The sequence below is a fragment of the Barbus barbus genome (genome assembly GCF_936440315.1).
Source record: "Barbus barbus genome assembly, chromosome: 43".
Classification (NCBI taxonomy): domain Eukaryota; kingdom Metazoa; phylum Chordata; class Actinopteri; order Cypriniformes; family Cyprinidae; genus Barbus; species Barbus barbus.
The window spans coordinates 24,189,741-24,217,603 of NC_136721.1; the positions used below are offsets into that span (position 1 = coordinate 24,189,741).

General features: G+C 35.9%; 1 protein-coding gene across 1 annotated transcript in view; it reads left to right on the forward strand.

The window, feature by feature from the left end:
- Nucleotides 1-6,105: 6,105 nt before the first annotated feature.
- Nucleotides 6,106-27,863, forward strand: part of LOC306862698 (uncharacterized protein) — a gene marked incomplete at its 3' end in the record, with an annotated part of 42,774 nt that continues 21,016 nt past the window's right edge. Inside the window, exons 1-6 of the mRNA XM_079405617.1 lie at nucleotides 6,106-6,149; nucleotides 6,227-6,258; nucleotides 6,377-6,400; nucleotides 6,902-6,934; nucleotides 8,703-8,773; nucleotides 14,578-17,269. Coding sequence (XP_079261743.1) covers nucleotides 8,764-8,773; nucleotides 14,578-17,269 — 2,702 coding nt within the window. The 5' untranslated portion in view covers nucleotides 6,106-6,149; nucleotides 6,227-6,258; nucleotides 6,377-6,400; nucleotides 6,902-6,934; nucleotides 8,703-8,763. The remainder of the gene's footprint in view (nucleotides 6,150-6,226; nucleotides 6,259-6,376; nucleotides 6,401-6,901; nucleotides 6,935-8,702; nucleotides 8,774-14,577; nucleotides 17,270-27,863) is intronic.

Sequence of the window (27,863 nt, forward strand, 5' to 3'; positions counted from 1 at the left end):
TAATAATAATAATAATAATTATTATTATTATTATTATTACTACTACATTTGACATTTCTGTCCCCCCTCACGTCTGAAATGATTGCTACTCCCCTGCCCTGTAACATAACTGAATATAAAACTTCATCTATATGCTGCGTTATCTTTATTTGGGCATCAAATATTTTGTGGATCCACATGCATTTTATTCTGTGGGAAAGGGGCCAAAATGGCTCTTTTGACATTGAAGGTCGCAGACCCCTGTCTTGGGAGTATTACCGCCACCTACTGTATATCTTGCGCACAGGATGATGAATCTGTATTACTACACATATTATATATATATAAAATAAAAATATTGTAATGCCCCTTCCACAACGGGACGTTATGAGCAAGGTCAAATAAAATAACGATGCAGCTATTTTAAGTTTATGCAAAGAGTAGAATAAAGTTACCCCCCACTTTTCTTATCAAGAAGATATTAAAACCTACATTACATATTTTACCTACAGTAAAAAAAGGCAAAACTTTGAATGTATGCTCACTTTTTGGTGTTTGTGTATCATTTTTATTTAATAATTAATTTGTTTTGTAAGAAAGATTGTGTTTATTGTTATGTGATCTTCTGATTTATTTATTTACCTATTTTATGTTTCTCTCTCTCTTGAAATAATGTGCATAATAAAATGTTTGGCCATCCTTGAACCCCTGGCTTTTTTCCTTGTGTATGTTTTTCAACATTTGTTCTTCCAAAGCAAGTCTCTAAAAAAAACAAAAAACAAGCTGTTTTGGAAACATCAGAAGATCAGAAATACCTAAAGTCTATTTAGAATTTTTTTTTTTTTTTAAACTGTAAAGTCTATTAATGTATGCAAACATTTCTATACGTTTTTTTTTTTTAGTTCTTAATTTTGTTGTTTTAATTTATTTCATTGTTATTTTGCATCTTTTTCTTGTCTTCTCCACCTGGAAACTTCTGTAAAATGTTAAATTAAAAAATAATTAAATAAATAAAATGTGTAGCTATTTTGCACATTCCACAATTTATTCATTGCTCAATTCTAATTTATTTAATCGAGTTTGACATGGAGCAATAAAACAATTAAGAAGATCAACAAGCTGTTTTTCTTCATGTAGTGTTTTAATAACAGATTCTTAAAGATTAAGAAAACAGGTAAGAACAGTCCATCGACTCCCCCACACCCCTCCCTACAGGATCAGGCCTACATATCACCACGAAACAGGCTCGTTAACGGAAGATTAATTTCGGCCCAAAATGGGTTTATTTTGAGATTTTCTAACAGTTGTTGTTTAATTTCATGTGTTGTTCATTCTCTGCAGCATGGCGAGGAGAAGAAAAGGTCAATTTTGTTAGATTATTTACTCTCACCTTTGATCAGTTGACAGTGCATAGGGTACAGAGGTTCGCGAAAACCCCACTGAGCGTGATTTTGAGGGGCCATATAGTAAATTCAGTGCACAGGTCCCAGAATTCCTAGCAATGACCCTGCTTTTGAACTTGTTTTGAGAAAGTGTCATACAGTGAATTCTATAGTGAATACACTTATATCAATCATAATAATAATTTTCAGGTGATTATGACCTATACATTAATACCTTTAGGCTACTTAACCATAATGTATGTATATATGCATGTATGTAATGTATTTATTTATAGAACCTTTTTATTGTAAGATATATATAGAAATCAATGTACAGTGTTAAATGTACAAATTGTGCTATTGTCACACTGTCTTATTTTCTTATTACAGGTCTTCTCTTGAGCGATGATGGTACGTTGCTTAAGAAGAGGAAAATTATGTATGGAAGAAGTACAAGTCAAAGAAAAAGAGCTGCGTAAGAAAGAGAGAGAACTGGATAAAAGAGTGAAGGAAATGGATGAAAGGCAGAAGCGGCTAGAGATCAGAGAGAGAGAAATAACACAGAGATGTCCGAATCATAGAGCATTATCAGACCACAGCAGATACTCTCTGCTGGTGAGTATTTTTAAACATCTGTTATCTGTACTATTATCTGGACATTGACTTTCAATATACGTTACAGCCAATTCAACTAGCACTTATTACCATTATAGGTTTGAGCATGCAGACAGTGTCCTCTAGAAAAATATTTGTTTATTATAGTGTCTAAGGACAGGCCTCTAGATGAAAATGAAGAAAATCTGAAGAACAGAAATGATTCACAAGCCAGTGGATCACTTGGGATCCAGAAACCTGCAAGACGAAACAGCAAGCAACCCGATGGTAAGAATTGGTACTATTATATTCAATCAATCTTTCTCTAAAAAAGATACCCAAAATGCTTTAACATTAAGATATTGGCCCAAAATTTTTATTTTTTTCCTTAGTGTCTGAAAGTGAACAAAGAGACGAGGAACTGGAGATCAGAAAGAGAGAAGTGACACAGAGATGCTTGATCCAGTGAACGTCATCAGACCACAGCAAGTTAGCATTTTCACTATCTGTTATCTGTTCAGTCATTATTATTCATTAAATTAGTAAAGAACATCTGCTATTTGAGGTTTGTACAGGCTACTGAAAGATTGTCCTTTAACACTGTCCCCTGATAATGAAGGAGAGCTGGAGAGTAGAGATGATTCACTGAATCACAGAAATCTGCGATACGAAACAGCAAGGAATTTGAGCCACCTTGTAAGAACTCTTGAAATACTGTTACACTCAAAATCAGTCGATCTCAGAATGCTAAATGCTTTAAAAATAAGATATCCAAAAGTTGGTTATTTGTTCCTTTTCTTTAATGTCTTAAAGTGAGAACAGGCCATTGAGATTGCCTGATTTCCTGGGATAGTTCACCTAAAAAACTCATTAACTCATCCTCCAATCATGTGTGTGACTTGGAACACAAACAAACCTTCTCTGCTTTTTTTACTGGACAGCAACAGTTCATGGCAACCACAACTGTCAAGCTCTGAGAGGGAAAAAAAAACCTATAAAGGATCATAAAAGTAGTCTATCCATACACTATTTCAAATCTTCTGAAGTCACATGATATCTTCATGTGAAGAACAGATCGAAATGTATGAAATTCCAGTTTATACAGAATGGGTTTGTATAAATTGTTCCTGTAAGATGGTGCCAAGGACATTTTTATGTGTTAATATAGTGAATGATATGTATTTACAGTATTTTATTGCTAACAGCCTCATTTAGTGTTTGTTATTTTAATATGCCATGTATTTTCTTTTTGTTTCTTTATATTTCTATGAAATCATTGGTTTTGTTGACACAACATAGTGTTTTACATGAAATAATTTCCTCCCTCTGGAATAAATAAAATTCTGGAGCAGTTAAAAATGATGCTGATTTCCACATACTACCCACATAGTCATTCCTGCAACAACAACAATGAATTGACATTAAGGAGTATCATATTCATATAATTATAACAAACTATGAACACCAAATAACCTCAAAATATACAATAAGAAAAATTACAGTAAGATACAGTGGATAACAACAATAATAAAATAATTAATAATAATAATACTTTTTTTTTTTTTTAATTGTGAGAAGAGTATGATTAATGGCTTCTGTCTACTCCTTTTCATGTCCCTGTGAGGTGTCTTGTTACATTATTTAGATGATAATATATGCCGTTTTTATTATTATTATTATTTTATCTTATAGCTTTGTATTTGAGTGTATGGAACAAAATAAACACAATATAAAGTTAAGTCATAGGCCTACAGTATATAAAATATGGTTTATAAAGAGCACATTCTTTATGTGCATATTTTCCCGTTTTATATTTTAATATCTCTACATAATGTTTTAATCTTTATTCCTTTTATTTATTTTATAACTTTGAAATAATCTAATCAAATACACACATTATTATCATATATCCTCAATATAAGTTACCACATCCTTCCGAATCATTCTAAAACATGTTTGATATAAGAAGAAGAACTAGATTGAGGTTTGACAGTATGTTCAAGATTCAAGATTTTTATTTGTCACATACACAATTATACAGAGTATAACCAGCAGTGAAATGTAGGTCAGGTCCGCTCCAAGGACAGTGCAATTATAAAGTATACAAATATTAAGAAAAAGAAAAGTAGAAAAAAATAAAATAAGATAAAATAAAGATAAAAAATATAAATATAAATGTGCAGGTCAGTATGTTGTTGACTTAGATAATAATAAGAGGAATGTGCAAAAAGTTGTACAGGGTATGTAAATAGCAGCAATATGAGGTAGAAAAAATCCTGAAGCTTATTGATATGGTGATATTTACATGGAGTCAAGTGATATTATGACACAGAGTTAGAGTTTAGGAGCCTGATGGCCTGGGGGAAGAAGCTCCTCCTAAGTCTCTCAGCTTTTGCCATCAGGCTACGGAAGCGCTTACCAGATGGTAGTAGAGTGAATAGATGGTTACCAGGGTGATTAGAGTCCTTGATGATTTTGACAGCTCTATTTTTGCAGCGTTTGAGGTAGATGTCCTGTAGAGAGGGGAGAGCAGACCCTGAGATGCGCTCAGCTAAGCGCACAACTCTCTGTAGAGCTTTGCAGTCCTGATTGGAGCTGTTTCCATACCACACTGAGATGCACTTTCTATGGTCCCTGAATAGAAAGTTTTCAGGATTGCTGGTGAGACCCTGAATTTCCTCAGCTGTCGCAGATGGTACAGTCTTTGCCTGGCTTTCTTAACCTGTGTTTGGATGTGTGTAGTCCAAGTCAGGACCTTCATAAGTAATGCACATTCATGCTCTTTTGTTTTGATATAATAATTCTGCTTCTGACAGTGTGGTAGTTTACATTTACATTTGTTCAGTTAGCAGATGCTTCGATCCAATGTGACTTACAAATAAGGAATTTGTGTAATTATAGGCCTATTATTAAACTTATATTGTTATTTATGTAGGGTGAATTCAGGTGGATTGAGACACTTTTGACATTCTATTCAATAATTGTGGCCAACGTGGAATTGAGAAAAACATTTATTTCATAATAAGACAGAACAGTGTGAAAAATATAGTGGAGCAGTTTACTGACATTTTAGAAGGGTTAAGAGTATTACCATTCACCTACAAAATACAGTTGAAAAAAGACGCACAGCCAGTAGTCCATGCCACAAGACAGTTTCCAGCACCTCTTCATGCAAAGCTGAGGCAAGAGCTGCAAAGAATGACATCAGTGGGAGTCATAAAAATGTGGAAGAGCCTATGAACATTTTTTTTTTTGACAAATTATATTTTTCTCCCATTCGAAAATGAATCCCGCATTTATGTGAGGGATGAGGGATTTATATGTCACTATTAAAATTTTGCTTCATGCGCAGGGTATATGGCTGCTAACAGCATGAAAAACTAATTTTATTTAAATTCTGAACGAACTATCTATTTAGCATAGAAAGTGTGGAAATAGCCCTTCCTATATAATCACTCAACTTAGGGTGCTTTGTTGCGTTAGAGCATTAGAAAAGTGTCAAATGCGTGAGGCACACTCTGAATGCATGAGAGTTGGCAGCCCTGCTATTTACAGTTTTTTTTCAATTGCTAACATCCGTTTGTCCAATATGTATTCACATTTTCAAAACTCTAATCACAATTAACACAACATCCGTCTCTTGTGACCATACCATTAACACAATTAATGTTGTATTCACACAATATTCAGTCAATTAACACGTTTCTAAAATGCTTAAATGTTCTCTTCACACAAGCTTACCCCATACCAAAAATCATGAATCTTTCTTATCTTTTTTACAAATGCTTAAACACAGCATGACAGAAATGAAGACCTAATGTTCCAAACTTTAAATATAAAGCCTCTACTTCTGCAACAAAAGCAGCTTAAAAGAACTGCTTAGAATTATTTTAATTACTAATACAGTTTTTTTCAGTTGCTAACAAGCATTGTTCAATTCTGAAGCCACATTTTCAATACTGAAATCAATTGGAAAAAAAAAGTACGTTTCTCCTTTTCATTTAGGTGTTGGCTGGTATATTGTTTGTGTGAGACAATGTTCGAGACATGGTTACTTCCTTGATTTAGCTGCTGATATGGGCAAAATAAAATTTGCTGACCGGCCATGACAGCGTCTGTCACACTCTGAGGTTGGAATAAGAAGAGCCTTCTCTTCTCTTTCGAAATCAATTTGTGCAAGTACATCTTTTCGAAGTATGTGTATCCTATGTCTGGTTTTCAAATAACTCTCATTTTTGTGATTTTAATCCATATTTATCCATTTTCTACAGTATGGCGTGGGGTGGCAAAGGAAGAGATGGAGGTCGGTGACTTTCTAGATTCTCTTTTATTATTATGATTTATTGGTTCAGTGCCATTGCTTTTGTCAATGCATAAGATATTAATTTATAAAACAGTTTTGTCTGTTTTGTGTATTGCAGCACGTTGTAATGATATTGAAATGGGTAAGTATGTGTAAGGTAATTAATCAATAATGTAAAGAAAAAAAAAGGGAAATATTAAAAAAATCTTCACATCTAGGAAGTATTTAGAAATTGAATGATGAAATCAAGATTCAGTAATGTAGATTCAGTTTTTCATATGTTCTGACTTTGCCTAAAATGAAGTATAGCAGTGTGATAACTTCCTCTTGTTTAGTCAGACAAAAATATATTAAAGAGATTGAAATGTGCACTAGATTTGAAAGGTCTTAATAAAAAAATAAAAGAGATAGATAGATAGATAGATAGATAGATAGATAGATAGATAGATAGATAGATAGATAGATAGATAGATAGATAGATAGACAATCTATAGCTAGACTGTCTATAACTACACTTCGTATGGTTGCATAAGATTATCTTCCATCACACAACATATTTATATTGATCGGATTGTTAAATGTTTTAACTAATATTTTAATTTATCCATTATGTTTTGTCCCACTCTTTGTCTCTTGATTACAGGTTACCTAACACCAATCTTAGGTATTTACAATGGTAAGAAATTTGGCTCTGCACTTTCTGATCTGAATAATGGGGTTCCAACATTTTATCCATTAAACTGTATTAATTTTGTAATACTTTACTACGATAATAGCACAGAAATAAAAGCAAATTTGTTTGTGCTTAGGAAGAAGTAAGAGAGTTGTTCAGAGTTTGTGTGTAAAATATCTTTGGTCTGTTTTCATGAGTTTGTACTGCATATAAAGCACACAATAAAGGAGTAAAACCAAAAAATAAGAGATCGTAAGAGTAAGCGTAACACAATTTCTTAACATTAAAAGAGATACCATCAGGGAAAAGAACAAAACAGGAAGTATATATACACAGTAAACCTAATGAGAGAGAAATTAAGATAATTAATAACCAGAAACAAATAAGGACCCGAGTAATAATAGAATGTAAAAATAAAAGTCCAGAATCGTGACATTTCTATAAAATGTATATTATATTAAATATAATGAAATTCAGTATGATTCATAGGTTAGGCATTTTTAATTCATATCTGAGTGGGTACACTGCACTGAATTGTAGAGAGTTTCCATGAATAGACTACTTTTTTTAAGAACATTTGTATGTGCAACCAAGTATTCAAAACTCCAATCAAATGAAACTATTACTCAAATAAAATGAACCCTATGATAAGGCCATGTATATCTCTTAAAGCAGTTTATGCATGCTATGATATTATCACATATGACCTATTGTGCGATAATTTGGGTTCAAGCTTCTCAATCAGTTGTTAAGCCTGTGATGTCACAATACAAATAAACTTTAAAAGTAATGGATCAGAAACGTCTTAGGTTACGTATGTAACCCCAGTTCCTCGAGGGAATGAGACGCTGCGTCTGGAGACGCTTTGGGGAACGCCTTCAACGTAACCGGCTCTGAATACAAGTGAAATCTGTCCAAAGGATGGGCGAGACGTCATGGGCGAGGTGACGTAATGACCAGCTGGTATAAAAGCACGTGCGGTGAAACTGGTGTCAGCTTCTAGAATGAAGCAAGCGCTGGCAGGGATGCCGGAAGTGTGGCCTCGAGACGCAGCGTCTCGTTCCCTCGAGGAACTGGGGTTACATACGTAACCTAAAACGTTCCTCATCAGGAACTGTATTGGGACACCTGCGAGGAAGGCCTTGGAGGCCACCACACTCCTAGTGGAATGAGCCTTGACTCCCATCGGCGAGGGAGTCTAGGTTAAGACAGATGTGCGATTGTCTGGTTTGTTCCCGACCTTGTTGATCCAAAGCAGATTCGGGTTTCGAAACGCTTGTGAAATGCCCCGATGCTTTGATTCGCCTTAGTCACGTGACATGGGTGATTTCAAATCACACTTCTGAGCAGTGTTTTGAAACATCTGCGCTTCGGGATCTCGACACCGTGTCGAAATGTCAGTTTCGCATCAGCCACCCCTACTCGAGACAGGTTCGGATCACGTTGCTGACCTGCTCAATACTTAACAAGCTTCGGTGACCGCAACGAACACTGATTTGGTCGCGATCCGGGGATTTTGTCACAGACTGTCGAAATCTGTCCGTGCCAGCAAAATCCAGCCAAAAATCATGTAGTATGAGCTTGGCTTTAGGGGATAGAAAATATTTTTTGGTCTGGATAAAAGTAATAGAAGTCTAAGGAAAGTCCCCACAATTCACAGAAACAAACGTCTGTGTGTGTGTGTGTGTGTGTGTGTGTGTAAAAACGGTATGTAAAATGTTCTTTTGGCCAGTATTTTATGCATTTGTTCTCTGACTTTGCTTTTTAACAGATGAAACATTGACAAATGAAGCTGGATGGTCCAGAAGCTCCATTGAAAACCTAAGATCTATATGCTTGGAGGTGATGATGCTCTTATTCATATAGCATATGGCACACTCCTTAGAGAAAAATAGAGAAGGGATGCATCTGAAGAACAAAATCTTATAGTGGACAGGTTTCTGTATTAAAAACTCAATTTATTTGGCTGAAAAACTCCTGTTGCCTTGTTTTCATTTGAGCTCCAGGCATGTTACACCTAGCAACAATCTCTTGCCATTTACTGACAGGAATATTCTTAGTGGAAGAAAAGCATTTAATGAATTAACTTTACTGTGGTAACCATTTTATAAAAGCAATAAGTTACTCAAGGTATGCTGGGTACAGTACCTGGTACTTTTTTTAGTACCACCTCAGCCGAGGTTCCAAGAGAGCCGTACCGTTACGTGACGTGTAAACTCTGATGATCACTGATTGGCCGGAGAAAATCGTCACTGCCTGCGTCATTGAACTTTCAGCACGAGACACAACAGACCCTATAGATTTAAATCAGCACAGCCAGTGAAGGATCGAACGCAACTGTTTTGAATGAGCGCACCTTCCTTTTAATAACCAAAAAAATGGCTGTTTCATTGTCTGTTGAGGAAGTACAGACTTTACTCTCGTTGATAGCCGAGGAGAGGATCCAGCGAGAGCGTAATGGAGCGACGCGAAATTAAAAAGTTTTTCAGGAGTCATGGCAGTAGAGGCGGTGCAACTATAACGCCATGTGAATAATCCCACCCACACTAAAGCGGTACTAAACTGCAGTGGGAACCGACCCGAACTGAGCCGTGCCGTGCAGTTCTGAATCGTGCCGAGCCGAGTTGTACCACGCAGTGGAAAAGCGCCATTTGACGACATATTACAACCGTTGCAGCTTCCTAAGAAATTTTGCATGCTCAAATTTTAGTGTCCCAGGTGAAAAAAAAGTGCACTTCCATAACTTAAAGTGCTCTATTTTCGCGCACTGATTTTGTACTTGACATACTAAAAATTATTCTTTAGTACTTGTTAAAGGGGTGGTTGATTGCAATTTCACTTTTTTAACGTTAGTTAGTGTGTTGCTGTTTGAACATAAACAATATCTGCAAAGTTGCGGAAAAGTTCAGTGCAAATGAAGATATCGTCTTTTAAAATTCTGGCAGTTTAATGCCTACAAAAATGGCTCGTAGGGACTACAATGAGTTACTTCCTGGGTCCGTTACATCAGGAACCCAGATAAACCCAGCCCTCGGGAATACGCAGCAAAGGGGGTGAGGCCATGCTGTGCTGCTTTATAGAAGAGGAAGAGAAAACTAGAATGTACATTTCCTGAAGAGAATGTGAGTGGGTGCTTGCAGTGGCAAAACTCGCCACTCGGTTGCTAGGGTGTAAGTAGTATTTCTATGTGCTAGAATGGAAGATATCCCTCTTTGGATTTTGGTTGCTAGGGTACTCTGTTTGTTTGCTAGGGAGTGGCTTGGCAGCTGCCAATCATGAAACTCCAAAGGCTGCTTGTCAGTATGAATGATATAAACCAACTCTCACGCCTCTGTGACATTCAGAACGGAAGATATCCCTCTTTGGATTTTGGTTGCTAGGGTACTCTATTTGGTTGCTATGAGTTGCTTGGCAGCTGCCAATGATGAAATTCCAAAGACTTCTTGTCAGTGTGAATGATATAATCCAACTCCCATGCCTCTGTGACATCCAGAATGGAAGATATCCCTCTTTGGATTTTGGTTGCTAGGGTACTATATTTGGTTGCTAGGGAGTGGCTTGGCAGCTGCCAATCATGAAACTCCAAAGGCTGCTTGTCACTATGAATGATATTAACCAACTCCCATGCCTGTGTGACATTCAGAATGGAAGATATCCCTCTTTGGATTTTGGTTGCTAGGGTACTATATTTGGTTGCTAGGGAGTGGCTTGGCAGCTGCCAATTATGAAACTGCAAAGGCTGCTTGTCAGTATGAGTGATATTAACCAACTCCCATGCCTGTGTGACATTCAGAATGGAAGATATCCCTCTTTGGATTTTGGTTGCTAGGGTACTCTGTTTGGTTGCTATGGAGTTGCTGGGTAGCTACCAATGATGAAACTGCAAAGGCTTCTTGTCACTATGAATGATATAAACCAACTCCCATGCCTCTGTGACATTCAGAATGGAAGATATCCCTCTTCTGATTTTGGTTGCTAGGGTACTCTGTTTGGTTGCTATGGAGTTGCTTGGTAGCTACCAATGATGAAACTGCAAAGGCTTCTTGTCACTATGAATGATATAAACCAACTCCCATGCCTCTGTGACATTCAGAATGGAAGATATCCCTCTTTGGATTTTGGTTGCTAAGGTGCTCGACAATGGTTGCTAGGGAGGACCTAGGAAGTGTTGAGGTGATTCATGATTGGCTGTTTGCAGCCCCGAGTCAAATGAGACCACCCTCATGTTTCTATGACAATTCAGTCCGGAGATATCCCTTTAATCTCTTTCAATGGATGTCTATGGAACTTGTTGCTAAGCTCTAAATGGTTGCTAGGGCGTGGCTTGATAGCTTCACAATGATCCTTAGAGATTGATTGGTCGTCTGAGTAAAATGAGCCCGCCCCCTTGTCTCTATGACACTGTCATCCAGAGCTATGTTCAATACAAAATCCCTATGCAATTTATCATAGTAGATGAAACGCATGCATTTCATGGGACGTCCTGCTCCATAGTAAGTCAATGGGAAATTTTGGGCAGCTCCTGCCCCCCAGGAGTGCAACTTTTACCCCATTGATTATAACGAGACGTTTTCACCTACTGCTGATATGACCTCTGTACGTATCCTAATGCAGCTTGCAGCGCAGTATGATTTAGAGTTACATCAGATGGATGTTAAAACTGCATATCTGCATGCTCCTATAGACTGCGAAATGTATATGGAGCAGCCTGAAGGATTTGAGGTCAAGTTAGGAACAGGAGAGAAATTGGTGTGTAAGCTCAATAAGTCATTGTATGGTCTGAAACAATCAGGACGGAATTGGAATAAGATGTTGCATGATATTCTAATTGAAAATGGTTTTGTTCAAAATTCAGTTGACTATTGTGTTTATAGTAAATAAACTGACAAAGAAAGAGTCATATTGATCATTTGGGTTGATGATCTTATTATTGCAGCGAGTAATGGTCAGATACTCAAAGGTGTGAAGGAAATGTTGGGGGCTAAATTTAAAATTAAAGATCTTGGGAAACTTAGACATTTCCTAGGCATTGACTTTACACAAATAAATGGTGAAATAAAAATGAACTAGAAAAGATACATCACAAAAATTTTGGAGAGATTTGACATGACTCACTGCAACCCAAGATCAACATCATGTGAAATGAAAATGAAATTTGATGATGATGGTGAACTTGCTGATCCAAAGAAGTGGTTGGCAGTTTAATTTATGTAATGGCAAGCACTCGTCCAGATTTGAGTTTTATTGTTAGTAAATTGTCACAATATCTATCTGTACCAAAAGAACAACATTGGGTTGCAGCTAAACATGTGTTGAGGTATTTGAAAGGCACTGTGGATCTGGAATTGTGTTACAAGAAAAATGATGCAAATCTTAAACTTGTGGCCTATAGTGATGCAGACTGGGCAGCAGACCTGAATGACAGGCGTAGTGTTACTGGTTACTGTTTTAGTTTGTCTGAGAATGGGCCTATTATTTCTTGGAAGTCAAAGAAACAACAAACTGTTGCTTTATCCACATGTGAAGCTGAATACATGGCTTTATCAGCTACTGCACAGGAAAGCCTGTATCTTGTCAATTTAATAAGTGGAATGGACAATGTACTTGAATATGCACCAGTGACAGTTTTTGAGGACAATCAGGGTCCTATTGCTCTTTCAAAAAACCCTGTATGTCGTCAAAGGTGTAAGCACATTGATATTAGACATCATTTTATCCGATCTGTACTCAGTGATGGCAAAATAACTCTTCATTACTGTTCTACAGTTGATATGGTGGCAGATATTTTAACTAAACCTGTATCTAGAATCAGAATGGATAAATTTGTGTGTTTTCTATTTGGTATGTGATATACTGTGTTGTACTCTGTCAATTTAAGAACAAGTGGGGGTGTTGAGTTATGTCATTGTATATGTTCTGAATTGACCCTGTGACCTAGTTTCTGGAAGTGGGTGGGGTGACACCCACTTCCAGAATTATTAATAAATGGCCACTGCTCATTCTCACTGGAGTGTGCATGCAGGCAAAGAAACTTGTGTGTCTGTGTGCTAAGTTTTTCCTCCGTTATGAGAACCGGCATTCCCAGCTCTTTTGGAGGTGGCTGCACCAACACGGTTGCTAGGGTAATCAGGGTGGTTGCTATGGTACCTAGGATGGTTGCTAGGGTACCCAGGATGGCTGCTAGGGCCGTTGCTAGGGTACCCAGAGTGGTTGCTAGGGGTAGCTATGTGGTTGCTAGGGTATTTGGGGCGGTTGCTAGGGTACTTGTGGAGGTTACTATGGTACCTGGGGTGTTGCTAGGCAGTTGCTAGTTTCACAGATCGTTACTATGGAGTTTTATAGATTTATTAACATGTTCTTAACCTGAATGAGCACTTAGCTAATGACTATTAACATGTAGCTATTCATGGATAGCATGACTAGCATGTTTGAAGTCTGGGTTTGCTAGCATGAGTCAAAAGAACCAACTCCCATGTCTTTACGATATTCTGATGCAAAGATATAGGTCTTGCCAGGCGGTTGCTAGGGTACACTGTTTGGTTGCTAGGGAATGGCTTGGCAGCTGTCAATGATTATACTCCAAAGACAGCTTGTCAGTATGAATGACATAAATAAACCCCCTAATCTCTATGACATTCAGATTTGAAGATACACCTCTTTGGGGTTGCGTTGCTAGGGTGTGGCTAGGAAGGGCCAGTGGTGGTTAATGATTGGTTGTTTGCTGTCTTGAGTCAAAACACCCACCTCATGTCTCTACAACACTGTGATCTAAAGATATCCATCTGACCCTTTATAATGGCAGTCTATGTGATCAGTTGCTAGGGTGCTCTAAATGGTTGCTAAGGCGTGGCTTGACAGCTTCACAATGATCCTGAGAGTCTGATTGGTTGCCTGAGTAAAATGAGCCCTCTATCACATTGTGATGCAGAGTTATGTTCAATGCAAAATTCCTATGTAAATTATCATAGTAGGAAAACGTGTACTGTTTCACGGGCCGTCCCTCACCATAGTATGTCAATGGGGCAACTTTGGGGCGCTCTTGTGCCCCAGGGGTACAACTTATACCCCATTGCGGGGTATGTTCTCGCACAGCTTGATAGCCTCTCCAAATGTGGAGATTCACGTCAAATCTCCACATTTGGAGATTTGACTCGTCAAAGGCTTTGTTTGCATGTGCAGATTGATGATGACCGCTTAAAGTCGAACAAACATAATATTTAACGTTATAGGTATGCATCGCTTTGACCGTAGATCCCACCTTCTCACACACCACGATTGGTCCATTATATACAATGCTTCCATATTATCGGTCAAACTACTTTTCGATCATTACCTTCAGTAAGCATGAAAACAGGAAAACAAAGCCAAAACAAATCCGGGCAAGGACGTGCCCGGGAAAAATGGCACGTATTGTCACCTTACTTTAAGTGCATTATGGAAGTGTACTTTTTTTTTTTTTTAACCTGAGGTGACCACGGCTTAACAACGGCCTTCAGCAGTGATTTTTTTTCACAATACAGCATAACCTCAAGTTTACACACACACACACACACGAGTGTGTGCTTAGGTGTGTGTGTAAAAATTATATGTAAAATGTTCTCTTGGGCAGTATTTTATGGATTTGTTCTCTGACTGTTTTCTAACAGATGAAACATTGACAGATGAACCTGGATGGTCCACAGGATCTATTGAAAAGCTGAGATTGATGGTGCTTGGTGGAGACGATGCTCTTATTGATATAGCATGTGGCACAATTCTTAGAGAAAGAGAGAGAAGAGATGCATTTGAAGAACAAAATCTTAGGATGGCTCAAGTTTGTGGACGACAGATTTCTGTATTAAAAACTCCATTCGGCTGGCTGAAAACTTTGAAATCATACCTGTTTTTTAGCAGAGGAGTCAAATGTATCAGAAATGAAATGGAGTCATATGAATCCTTGTTGTTTCCAGGGCCTCATGCCTTTCTGTTAGTACACAGAGGTGTGAAAAACTCTGGTAGACAGTATTATCTTTTACGTGCTCTCAGTGAGGTGTTCGGGGAAGAGGTCTTGGACTATTGCATGGTATTATTTATAGATGACGCTAAGCACAATGATCCAAAAAAGAACTCTTGTTTGAAGATTTGTAGAGGCAGATACCACATTTTACAGAACACTGATGAAAGTGTTTATGAATTATTGATAAAAATAGAGACAATGACAGAAAGTAAAGACAGTAATTTTTTCACAAACCATTTGGAGTGTTTCAGACATGCTAAAAATTATTTTCAGGAGGAATTTTATACTGAGTATGAGGTAAAGGAAAATAAATTAAGAAAAGAGCTGAATGATTCCAAAGACAGAGAGAATCAGTTAAACAAAAATTTGGATGAATCAAAATTCAGAGAGAATCAGTTAAGCAAAGAGTTGTATGAATCAAAATACAGAGAGAATCACTTAAACAAAGAATTGTATTATTCAAAAGGCAGAGATAATTGGTTAAACAAAGAGTTGGATGAATCAAAATACAGAGAGAATCAGTTAAACAAAGAGCTGGATGATTCCAGAGACAGAGAGATTAAGTTAGGCACAGAGTTGGATTATTTTAAAGGCAGAGCGGAACAGTTAAAACAAGAGTTGAAAAATTCCAAAGATGGGGAGATTCAGTTAAGTGCAGACTTGAATTACTATAAAGACAGAGAGAATCAGTTAAAGAAAGAACTGAATGATTCCAAAGACAGAGAGAATCAGTTAAAGAAAGAACTGAATGATTCCAAAGACAGAGAGAATCAGTTAAAGAAAGAACTGAATGATTCCAAAGACAGAGAGAATCAGTTAAAGAAAGAACTGAATGATTCCAAAGACAGAGAGAATCAGTTAAAGAAAGAACTGAATGATTCCAAAGACAGAGAGAATCAGTTAAAGAAAGAACTGAATGATTCCAAAGACAGAGAGAATCAGTTAAAGAAAGAACTGAATGATTCCAAAGACAGAGAGAATCAGTTAAAGAAAGAACTGAATGATTCCAAAGACAGAGTGATTAAATTAAATGAAGACTTCAATGATTCCAAAAGCAGAGAAAGTCATTTAAGCAAACAGTTGAATGATTCTAAATGTGGGGAGAATCAGTTAAACAAAGAAGACAGAGAGATTCAGTTAAGAAAAGAACTTAACTACTTGTATAGCAAAGAAAGTCAGTTAAACAAAGAGCTCAATGATTCCAAAAGCAGAGAGATTCAATTAAAGAAAGAGTTAAATGATTATAAAGACAGGGAGAATCAGTTCAATAAAGAGCTGAATTATTCTTATGGCAGAGAGAGTCAGTTAAACAAAGAGTTGAATGATTCCAAAAGCAGAGAGAATCTGTTACAGAAAGAGTTGAATGATTACAAAGTCAGAGAGAATCAGTTAAATAAAGAGCTGAATTATTCTTATGGCAGAGAGAGTCAGCTGGATGAATCAAAATACAGAGAGAATCAGTTTAGCAAAGAGTTGGATGAATCAAAAGGCAGAGAGAATCAGTTAAGCCAAGAGCTGGATGAATCAAACAGCAGAGAGAATCAGTTAAACAAAGAGTTGGATGAATTAAAATACAGAGAGAATCAGTTTAGCAAAGAGTTGGATGAATCAAAAGGCAGAGAGAATCAGTTAAACAAAGAGCTGGATGAATCAAAATACAGAGAGAATCAGTTATACAAAGAGTTGGATGAATTAAAATACAGAGAGAATCAGTTTAGCAAAGAGTTGGATGAATCAAAAGGCAGAGAGAATCAGATAAACCAAGAGCTGGATGAATCAAACAGCAGAGAGAATCAGTTAAACCAAGAGCTGGATGAATCAAACAGCAGAGAGAATCAGTTAAACCAAGAGCTGGATGAATCAAAATACAGAGAGAATCAGTTAAACAAAGAGTTGGATGAATTAAAATACAGAGAGAATCAGTTTAGCAAACAGTTGAATGATTTAAAAGGCAGAGAGAAACACTTAAACAAAGAGTTGGATGAATCAAGAGGCAAAGAGAATCAGTTTAGCAAAGAGTTGGAGAAATCAAAAGGCAGAGAGAATCAGTTAAACCAAGAGCTGGATGAATCAAAGTACAGAGAGAATCAGTTAAACAAAGAGTTGGATGAATCAAAAGACAGAGAGAATCAGTTAAGCAAAGAGTTGAATGATTTAAAATGCAGAGAGAAACACTTAAACAAAAAGCTGGATGAATCAGAAGACAGAGAGAATCAGATAAACCAAAAACTGGATGAATCAAAAGACAGAGAGAATCAGTTAAACCAAGAGCTGGATGGATCAAAATGCAGAGAGAATCAGATAAACCAAGAGCTGGATGGATCAAAAGACAGAGAGAATCAGTTAAACAAAAAGTTGGATGAATCAAAATACAGAGAGAATCAGTTAAACAAAGAGTTGGATGACTCAGAAGGCAGAGAGAATCAGTTAAACAAAGAGTTTGATGAATTAAAATGCAGAGAGAATCAGTTAAACAAAGAGTTGGATAAATCAAAATGCAGAGAGAATCAGTTAAACAAAGATCTGGATGAATCAAAATACAGAGAGAATCGGTTAAACAAAGAGCTGGATGAATCAAAATACAGAGAGAATCAGTTAAACCAAGAGCTGGATGAATCAAAATACAGAGAGAATCAGTTAAACAAAGATCTGGATGAATCAAAATGCAAAGATAATCAGTTAAACAAAGAGCTGGAGGAATCAAAATACAGAGAGAATCAATTAAACAAAGAGTTGGATGAATCAAAAGACAGAGAGAATCAGTTAAACAAAGAGTTGGATGAATTAAAATACAGAGAGAATCAGTTTAGCAAACAGTTGAATGATTTAAAAGGCAGAGAGAAACACTTAAACAAAGAGTTGGATGAATCAAGAGGCAGAGAGAATCAGTTAAACAAAGAGCTGTATGAATTAAAATACAGAGAGAATGAGTTAAACAAAGAGTTGGATGAATCAAAAGACAGAGAGAATCAGCTCAACAAAAAGCTGGATGAATCAGAAGACAGAGAGAATCAGATAAACCAAAAACTGGATGAATCAAAAGACAGAGAGAATCAGTTAAACCAAGAGCTGGATGGATCAAAATGCAGAGAGAATCAGATAAACCAAGAGCTGGATGGATCAAAAGACAGAGAGAATCAGTTAAACAAAAAGTTGGATGAATCAAAATACAGAGAGAATCAGTTAAACAAAGAGTTGGATGACTCAAAAGGCAGAGAGAATCAGTTAAACAAAGAGTTTGATGAATTAAAATGCAGAGAGAATCAGTTAAACAAAGAGTTGGATAAATCAAAATGCAGAGAGAATCAGTTTAGCAAAGAGTTGGATGAATCGAAATACAGAGAGAATCAGTTAAACAAAGATCTGGATGAATCAAAATACAGAGAGAATCGGTTAAACAAAGAGCTGGATGAATCAAAATACAGAGAGAATCAGTTAAACCAAGAGCTGGATGAATCAAAATACAGAGAGAATCAGTTAAACCAAGAGCTGGATGAATCAAAATGCAAAGATAATCAGTTAAACAAAGAGCTGGAGGAATCAAAATACAGAGAGAATCAATTAAACAAAGAGTTGGATGAATCAAAACGCAAAGAGAATCAGTTTAGCAAAAAGTTGGAGAAATCAAAAGGCAGAGAGAATCAGTTAAACAAAGAGCTGTATGAATTAAAATACAGAGAGAATGAGTTAAACAAAGAGTTGGATGAATCAAAAGACAGAGAGAATCAGCTCAATAAAAAGCTGGATGAATCAGAAGACAGAGAGAATCAGATAAACCAAAAACTGGATGAATCAAAAGACAGAGAGAATCAGTTAAACCAAGAGCTGGATGGATCAAAATGCAGAGAGAATCAGATAAACCAAGAGCTGGATGAATCAAAAGACAGAGAGAATCGGTTAAACAAAAAGTTGGATGAATCAAAATTCAGAGAGAATCACTTAAGCAAAGTGTTGAATGATTTAAAATGCAGAGAGAGACACTTAAACAAAGAGTTGGATGAATCAAAAGGCAAAGAGAATCAGTTTAGCAAAGAGTTGGAGAAATCAAACGGCAGAGAGAATCAGTTAAACCAAGAGCTGGATGAATCAAAGTACAGAGAGAATCAGTTAAACAAAGAGTTGGATGAATCAAAATACAGAGAGAATCAGTTAAACAAAGAGTTGGATGAATCAAAATACAGAGAGAAACACTTAAACAAAGAGCTGTCTGAATTAAAATACAGAGAGATTCAGTTAAACAAAGAGTTAGATGAATCAAAAGACAGAGAGAATCATTTAAACAAAGAGCTGGATGAATCAAACTACAGAGAGAAACACTTAAACAAAAAGCTGGATGAATCAGAAGACAGAGAGAATCAGTTAAACCAAAAGCTGGGTGGATCAAAATGCAGAGAGAATCAGATAAACCAAGAGCTGGATGAATCAAGAGACAGAGAGAATCAGTTAAACAAAAAGTTGGATGAATCAAAATTCAGAGAGAGTCACTTAAACAAAGAATTGGATGAATTAAAATACAGAGAGATTCAGTTAAACAAAGAGTTTAATGATTTAAAAGGCAGAGAGAAACACTTAAACAAAGAATTGGATTATTCAAAAAGCAGAGAGAATCACTTACACCAAGAGCTGGATGAATCAAAAGACAGAGAGAATCAGTTAAACAAAGAGTTGGATGAATTAAAATACAGAGAGAATCAGTTTAGCAAAGAGTTGGATGAATCAAAAGGCAGAGAGAATCAGTTAAACAAAGAGCTGGATGAATCAAAATACAGAGAGAATCAGTTATACAAAGAGTTGGATGAATTAAAATACAGAGAGAATCAGTTTAGCAAAGAGTTGGATGAATCAAAAGGCAGAGAGAATCAGTTAAACCAAGAGCTGGATGAATCAAACAGCAGAGAGAATCAGTTAAACCAAGAGCTGGATGAATCAAACAGCAGAGAGAATCAGTTAAACCAAGAGCTGGATGAATCAAAATACAGAGAGAATCAGTTAAACAAAGAGTTGGATGAATTAAAATACAGAGAGAATCAGTTTAGCAAACAGTTGAATGATTTAAAAGGCAGAGAGAAACACTTAAACAAAGAGTTGGATGAATCAAGAGGCAAAGAGAATCAGTTTAGCAAAGAGTTGGAGAAATCAAAAGGCAGAGAGAATCAGTTAAACCAAGAGCTGGATGAATCAAAGTACAGAGAGAATCAGTTAAACAAAGAGTTGGATGAATCAAAAGACAGAGAGAATCATTTAAACCAAGAGCTGGATGAATTCAAATACAGAGAGAATCAGTTAAACAAAGAGTTGGATGAATCAAAAGACAGAGAGAATCAGTTAAGCAAAGAGTTGAATGATTTAAAATGCAGAGAGAAACACTTAAACAAAAAGCTGGATGAATCAGAAGACAGAGAGAATCAGATAAACCAAAAACTGGATGAATCAAAAGACAGAGAGAATCAGTTAAACCAAGAGCTGGATGGATCAAAATGCAGAGAGAATCAGATAAACCAAGAGCTGGATGGATCAAAAGACAGAGAGAATCAGTTAAACAAAAAGTTGGATGAATCAAAATACAGAGAGAATCAGTTAAACAAAGAGTTGGATGACTCAGAAGGCAGAGAGAATCAGTTAAACAAAGAGTTTGATGAATTAAAATGCAGAGAGAATCAGTTAAACAAAGAGTTGGATAAATCAAAATGCAGAGAGAATCAGTTAAACAAAGAGTTGGATAAATCAAAATGCAGAGAGAATCAGTTAAACAAAGATCTGGATGAATCAAAATACAGAGAGAATCGGTTAAACAAAGAGCTGGATGAATCAAAATACAGAGAGAATCAGTTAAACCAAGAGCTGGATGAATCAAAATACAGAGAGAATCAGTTAAACAAAGATCTGGATGAATCAAAATGCAAAGATAATCAGTTAAACAAAGAGCTGGAGGAATCAAAATACAGAGAGAATCAATTAAACAAAGAGTTGGATGAATCAAAAGACAGAGAGAATCAGTTAAACAAAGAGTTGGATGAATTAAAATACAGAGAGAATCAGTTTAGCAAACAGTTGAATGATTTAAAAGGCAGAGAGAAACACTTAAACAAAGAGTTGGATGAATCAAGAGGCAGAGAGAATCAGTTAAACAAAGAGCTGTATGAATTAAAATACAGAGAGAATGAGTTAAACAAAGAGTTGGATGAATCAAAAGACAGAGAGAATCAGCTCAACAAAAAGCTGGATGAATCAGAAGACAGAGAGAATCAGATAAACCAAAAACTGGATGAATCAAAAGACAGAGAGAATCAGTTTAGCAAAGAGTTGGATGAATCGAAATACAGAGAGAATCAGTTAAACAAAGATCTGGATGAATCAAAATACAGAGAGAATCGGTTAAACAAAGAGCTGGATGAATCAAAATACAGAGAGAATCAGTTAAACCAAGAGCTGGATGAATCAAAATACAGAGAGAATCAGTTAAACCAAGAGCTGGATGAATCAAAATGCAAAGATAATCAGTTAAACAAAGAGCTGGAGGAATCAAAATACAGAGAGAATCAATTAAACAAAGAGTTGGATGAATCAAAACGCAAAGAGAATCAGTTTAGCAAAAAGTTGGAGAAATCAAAAGGCAGAGAGAATCAGTTAAACAAAGAGCTGTATGAATTAAAATACAGAGAGAATGAGTTAAACAAAGAGTTGGATGAATCAAAAGACAGAGAGAATCAGCTCAATAAAAAGCTGGATGAATCAGAAGACAGAGAGAATCAGATAAACCAAAAACTGGATGAATCAAAAGACAGAGAGAATCAGTTAAACCAAGAGCTGGATGGATCAAAATGCAGAGAGAATCAGATAAACCAAGAGCTGGATGAATCAAAAGACAGAGAGAATCGGTTAAACAAAAAGTTGGATGAATCAAAATTCAGAGAGAATCACTTAAGCAAAGTGTTGAATGATTTAAAATGCAGAGAGAGACACTTAAACAAAGAGTTGGATGAATCAAAAGGCAAAGAGAATCAGTTTAGCAAAGAGTTGGAGAAATCAAACGGCAGAGAGAATCAGTTAAACCAAGAGCTGGATGAATCAAAGTACAGAGAGAATCAGTTAAACAAAGAGTTGGATGAATCAAAATACAGAGAGAATCAGTTAAACAAAGAGTTGGATGAATCAAAATACAGAGAGAAACACTTAAACAAAGAGCTGTCTGAATTAAAATACAGAGAGATTCAGTTAAACAAAGAGTTAGATGAATCAAAAGACAGAGAGAATCATTTAAACAAAGAGCTGGATGAATCAAACTACAGAGAGAAACACTTAAACAAAAAGCTGGATGAATCAGAAGACAGAGAGAATCAGTTAAACCAAAAGCTGGGTGGATCAAAATGCAGAGAGAATCAGATAAACCAAGAGCTGGATGAATCAAGAGACAGAGAGAATCAGTTAAACAAAAAGTTGGATGAATCAAAATTCAGAGAGAGTCACTTAAACAAAGAATTGGATGAATTAAAATACAGAGAGATTCAGTTAAACAAAGAGTTTAATGATTTAAAAGGCAGAGAGAAACACTTAAACAAAGAATTGGATTATTCAAAAAGCAGAGAGAATCACTTACACCAAGAGCTGGATGAATCAAAAGACAGAGAGAAACAGTTAAACAAAAAGTTGAATGAATCAAAATTCAGAGAGAATCACTTAAACAAAGAATTGGATTATTCAAAAAGCAGAGAGAATCGGTTAAACAAAGAGTTGGATGAATTAAAATGCAGAGAGAATCAGTTAAACAAAGAGTTGGATGAATTAAAATGCAGAGAGAATCAGTTTAGCAAAGAGTTGGATGAGTCAAAAGGCAGAGAGAATCAGTTAAACCAAGAGTTGGATAAATTAAAATACAGAGAGAATCAGATAAACCAAGAGTTGGATGAATCAAAAGGCAGAGAGAATCCCTTAAACCAAGAGTTGGATGAATCAAAATGCAGAGAGAATCAGATAAACCCAGAGCTGGATGAATCAAAAGGCAGAGAGAATCAGTTAAACCAAGAGTTGGATGAATCAAAAGGCAAAGAGAATCAGATAAACCCAGAGCTGGATGAATCAAAAGGCAGAGAGAATCAGTTAAACCAAGAGTTGGATGAATCAAAAGGCAGAGAGAATCAGATAAACCCAGAGCTGGATGAATCAAAAGGCAGAGAGAATCGGTTAAACAAAGAGTTGCATGAATCAAAAGACAGAGAGAATCCCTTAAACCAAGAGCTGGATGAATCAAAAGACAGAGAGAAACAGTTAAACAAAAAGTTGAATGAATCAAAATTCAGAGAGAATCACTTAAACAAAGAATTGGATTATTCAAAAAGCAGAGAGAATCGGTTAAACATAGAGTTGGATGAATCAAAAGACAGAGAGAATAAGTTAAAACAAGAGCTGGATGAATCAAAATGCAGAGAGAATCAATTAAACCAAGAGCTGGATGAATCAAAAGACAGAGATAATCAGTTAAACCAACACCTGGATGAATTAAAATACAGAGAGAATCAGATTAGCAAAGAGTTGGATGAGTCAAAAGGCAGAGAGAATCAGTTAAACCAAGAGTTGGATAAATTAAAATACAGAGAGAATCAGATAAACCAAGAGCTTGATGAATCAAAAGGCAGAGAGAATCAGATAAACCAAGAGCTGGATGAATCAAAAGGCAGAGAGAATCAGATAAACAAAGAGGTGGATGAATCAAAATTCAGAGACAATCGGTTAAACAAAGAATTGGATTATTCAAAAAGCAGAGAGAATCGGTTAAACAAAGAGCTGGATGAATCAAAAGATAGAGAGAATCAGTTAAACCAAGACCTGGATGAATCAAAAGACAGAGAGAATCAGTTAAACCAAGAGCTGGATGAATCAAAATGCAGAGAGAATCAGATAAACCAAGAGCTGGATGAATCAAGAGACAGAGAGAATCAGTTAAACCAAGAGCTGGATGAATCAAAAGGCAGAGAGAATTAGTTAAACCAAGAGCTGGATGAATCAAAAGACAGAGATAATCAGTTAAACCAAGACCTGGATGAATCAAAAGACAGAGATAATCAGTTAAACAAAGAGCTGGATGAATTAAAATACAGAGAGATTCAGTTAAACAAAGAGTTAGATGAATCAAAAGACAGAGAGAATCATTTAAACAAAGAGCTGGATGAATCAAACTACAGAGAGAAACACTTAAACAAAAAGCTGGATGAATCAGAAGACAGAGAGAATCAGTTAAACCAAAAGCTGGGTGGATCAAAATGCAGAGAGAATCAGATAAACCAAGAGCTGGATGAATCAAGAGACAGAGAGAATCAGTTAAACAAAAAGTTGGATGAATCAAAATTCAGAGAGAGTCACTTAAACAAAGAATTGGATGAATTAAAATACAGAGAGATTCAGTTAAACAAAGAGTTTAATGATTTAAAAGGCAGAGAGAAACACTTAAACAAAGAATTGGATTATTCAAAAAGCAGAGAGAATCACTTACACCAAGAGCTGGATGAATCAAAAGACAGAGAGAATCAGTTAAACAAAGAGTTGGATGAATTAAAATACAGAGAGAATCAGTTTAGCAAAGAGTTGGATGAATCAAAAGGCAGAGAGAATCAGTTAAACAAAGAGCTGGATGAATCAAAATACAGAGAGAATCAGTTATACAAAGAGTTGGATGAATTAAAATACAGAGAGAATCAGTTTAGCAAAGAGTTGGATGAATCAAAAGGCAGAGAGAATCAGTTAAACCAAGAGCTGGATGAATCAAACAGCAGAGAGAATCAGTTAAACCAAGAGCTGGATGAATCAAACAGCAGAGAGAATCAGTTAAACCAAGAGCTGGATGAATCAAAATACAGAGAGAATCAGTTAAACAAAGAGTTGGATGAATTAAAATACAGAGAGAATCAGTTTAGCAAACAGTTGAATGATTTAAAAGGCAGAGAGAAACACTTAAACAAAGAGTTGGATGAATCAAGAGGCAAAGAGAATCAGTTTAGCAAAGAGTTGGAGAAATCAAAAGGCAGAGAGAATCAGTTAAACCAAGAGCTGGATGAATCAAAGTACAGAGAGAATCAGTTAAACAAAGAGTTGGATGAATCAAAAGACAGAGAGAATCATTTAAACCAAGAGCTGGATGAATTCAAATACAGAGAGAATCAGTTAAACAAAGAGTTGGATGAATCAAAAGACAGAGAGAATCAGTTAAGCAAAGAGTTGAATGATTTAAAATGCAGAGAGAAACACTTAAACAAAAAGCTGGATGAATCAGAAGACAGAGAGAATCAGATAAACCAAAAACTGGATGAATCAAAAGACAGAGAGAATCAGTTAAACCAAGAGCTGGATGGATCAAAATGCAGAGAGAATCAGATAAACCAAGAGCTGGATGGATCAAAAGACAGAGAGAATCAGTTAAACAAAAAGTTGGATGAATCAAAATACAGAGAGAATCAGTTAAACAAAGAGTTGGATGACTCAGAAGGCAGAGAGAATCAGTTAAACAAAGAGTTTGATGAATTAAAATGCAGAGAGAATCAGTTAAACAAAGAGTTGGATAAATCAAAATGCAGAGAGAATCAGTTAAACAAAGAGTTGGATAAATCAAAATGCAGAGAGAATCAGTTAAACAAAGATCTGGATGAATCAAAATACAGAGAGAATCGGTTAAACAAAGAGCTGGATGAATCAAAATACAGAGAGAATCAGTTAAACCAAGAGCTGGATGAATCAAAATACAGAGAGAATCAGTTAAACAAAGATCTGGATGAATCAAAATGCAAAGATAATCAGTTAAACAAAGAGCTGGAGGAATCAAAATACAGAGAGAATCAATTAAACAAAGAGTTGGATGAATCAAAAGACAGAGAGAATCAGTTAAACAAAGAGTTGGATGAATTAAAATACAGAGAGAATCAGTTTAGCAAACAGTTGAATGATTTAAAAGGCAGAGAGAAACACTTAAACAAAGAGTTGGATGAATCAAGAGGCAGAGAGAATCAGTTAAACAAAGAGCTGTATGAATTAAAATACAGAGAGAATGAGTTAAACAAAGAGTTGGATGAATCAAAAGACAGAGAGAATCAGCTCAACAAAAAGCTGGATGAATCAGAAGACAGAGAGAATCAGATAAACCAAAAACTGGATGAATCAAAAGACAGAGAGAATCAGTTTAGCAAAGAGTTGGATGAATCGAAATACAGAGAGAATCAGTTAAACAAAGATCTGGATGAATCAAAATACAGAGAGAATCGGTTAAACAAAGAGCTGGATGAATCAAAATACAGAGAGAATCAGTTAAACCAAGAGCTGGATGAATCAAAATACAGAGAGAATCAGTTAAACCAAGAGCTGGATGAATCAAAATGCAAAGATAATCAGTTAAACAAAGAGCTGGAGGAATCAAAATACAGAGAGAATCAATTAAACAAAGAGTTGGATGAATCAAAACGCAAAGAGAATCAGTTTAGCAAAAAGTTGGAGAAATCAAAAGGCAGAGAGAATCAGTTAAACAAAGAGCTGTATGAATTAAAATACAGAGAGAATGAGTTAAACAAAGAGTTGGATGAATCAAAAGACAGAGAGAATCAGCTCAATAAAAAGCTGGATGAATCAGAAGACAGAGAGAATCAGATAAACCAAAAACTGGATGAATCAAAAGACAGAGAGAATCAGTTAAACCAAGAGCTGGATGGATCAAAATGCAGAGAGAATCAGATAAACCAAGAGCTGGATGAATCAAAAGACAGAGAGAATCGGTTAAACAAAAAGTTGGATGAATCAAAATTCAGAGAGAATCACTTAAGCAAAGTGTTGAATGATTTAAAATGCAGAGAGAGACACTTAAACAAAGAGTTGGATGAATCAAAAGGCAAAGAGAATCAGTTTAGCAAAGAGTTGGAGAAATCAAACGGCAGAGAGAATCAGTTAAACCAAGAGCTGGATGAATCAAAGTACAGAGAGAATCAGTTAAACAAAGAGTTGGATGAATCAAAATACAGAGAGAATCAGTTAAACAAAGAGTTGGATGAATCAAAATACAGAGAGAAACACTTAAACAAAGAGCTGTCTGAATTAAAATACAGAGAGATTCAGTTAAACAAAGAGTTAGATGAATCAAAAGACAGAGAGAATCATTTAAACAAAGAGCTGGATGAATCAAACTACAGAGAGAAACACTTAAACAAAAAGCTGGATGAATCAGAAGACAGAGAGAATCAGTTAAACCAAAAGCTGGGTGGATCAAAATGCAGAGAGAATCAGATAAACCAAGAGCTGGATGAATCAAGAGACAGAGAGAATCAGTTAAACAAAAAGTTGGATGAATCAAAATTCAGAGAGAGTCACTTAAACAAAGAATTGGATGAATTAAAATACAGAGAGATTCAGTTAAACAAAGAGTTTAATGATTTAAAAGGCAGAGAGAAACACTTAAACAAAGAATTGGATTATTCAAAAAGCAGAGAGAATCACTTACACCAAGAGCTGGATGAATCAAAAGACAGAGAGAAACAGTTAAACAAAAAGTTGAATGAATCAAAATTCAGAGAGAATCACTTAAACAAAGAATTGGATTATTCAAAAAGCAGAGAGAATCGGTTAAACAAAGAGTTGGATGAATTAAAATGCAGAGAGAATCAGTTAAACAAAGAGTTGGATGAATTAAAATGCAGAGAGAATCAGTTTAGCAAAGAGTTGGATGAGTCAAAAGGCAGAGAGAATCAGTTAAACCAAGAGTTGGATAAATTAAAATACAGAGAGAATCAGATAAACCAAGAGTTGGATGAATCAAAAGGCAGAGAGAATCCCTTAAACCAAGAGTTGGATGAATCAAAATGCAGAGAGAATCAGATAAACCCAGAGCTGGATGAATCAAAAGGCAGAGAGAATCAGTTAAACCAAGAGTTGGATGAATCAAAAGGCAAAGAGAATCAGATAAACCCA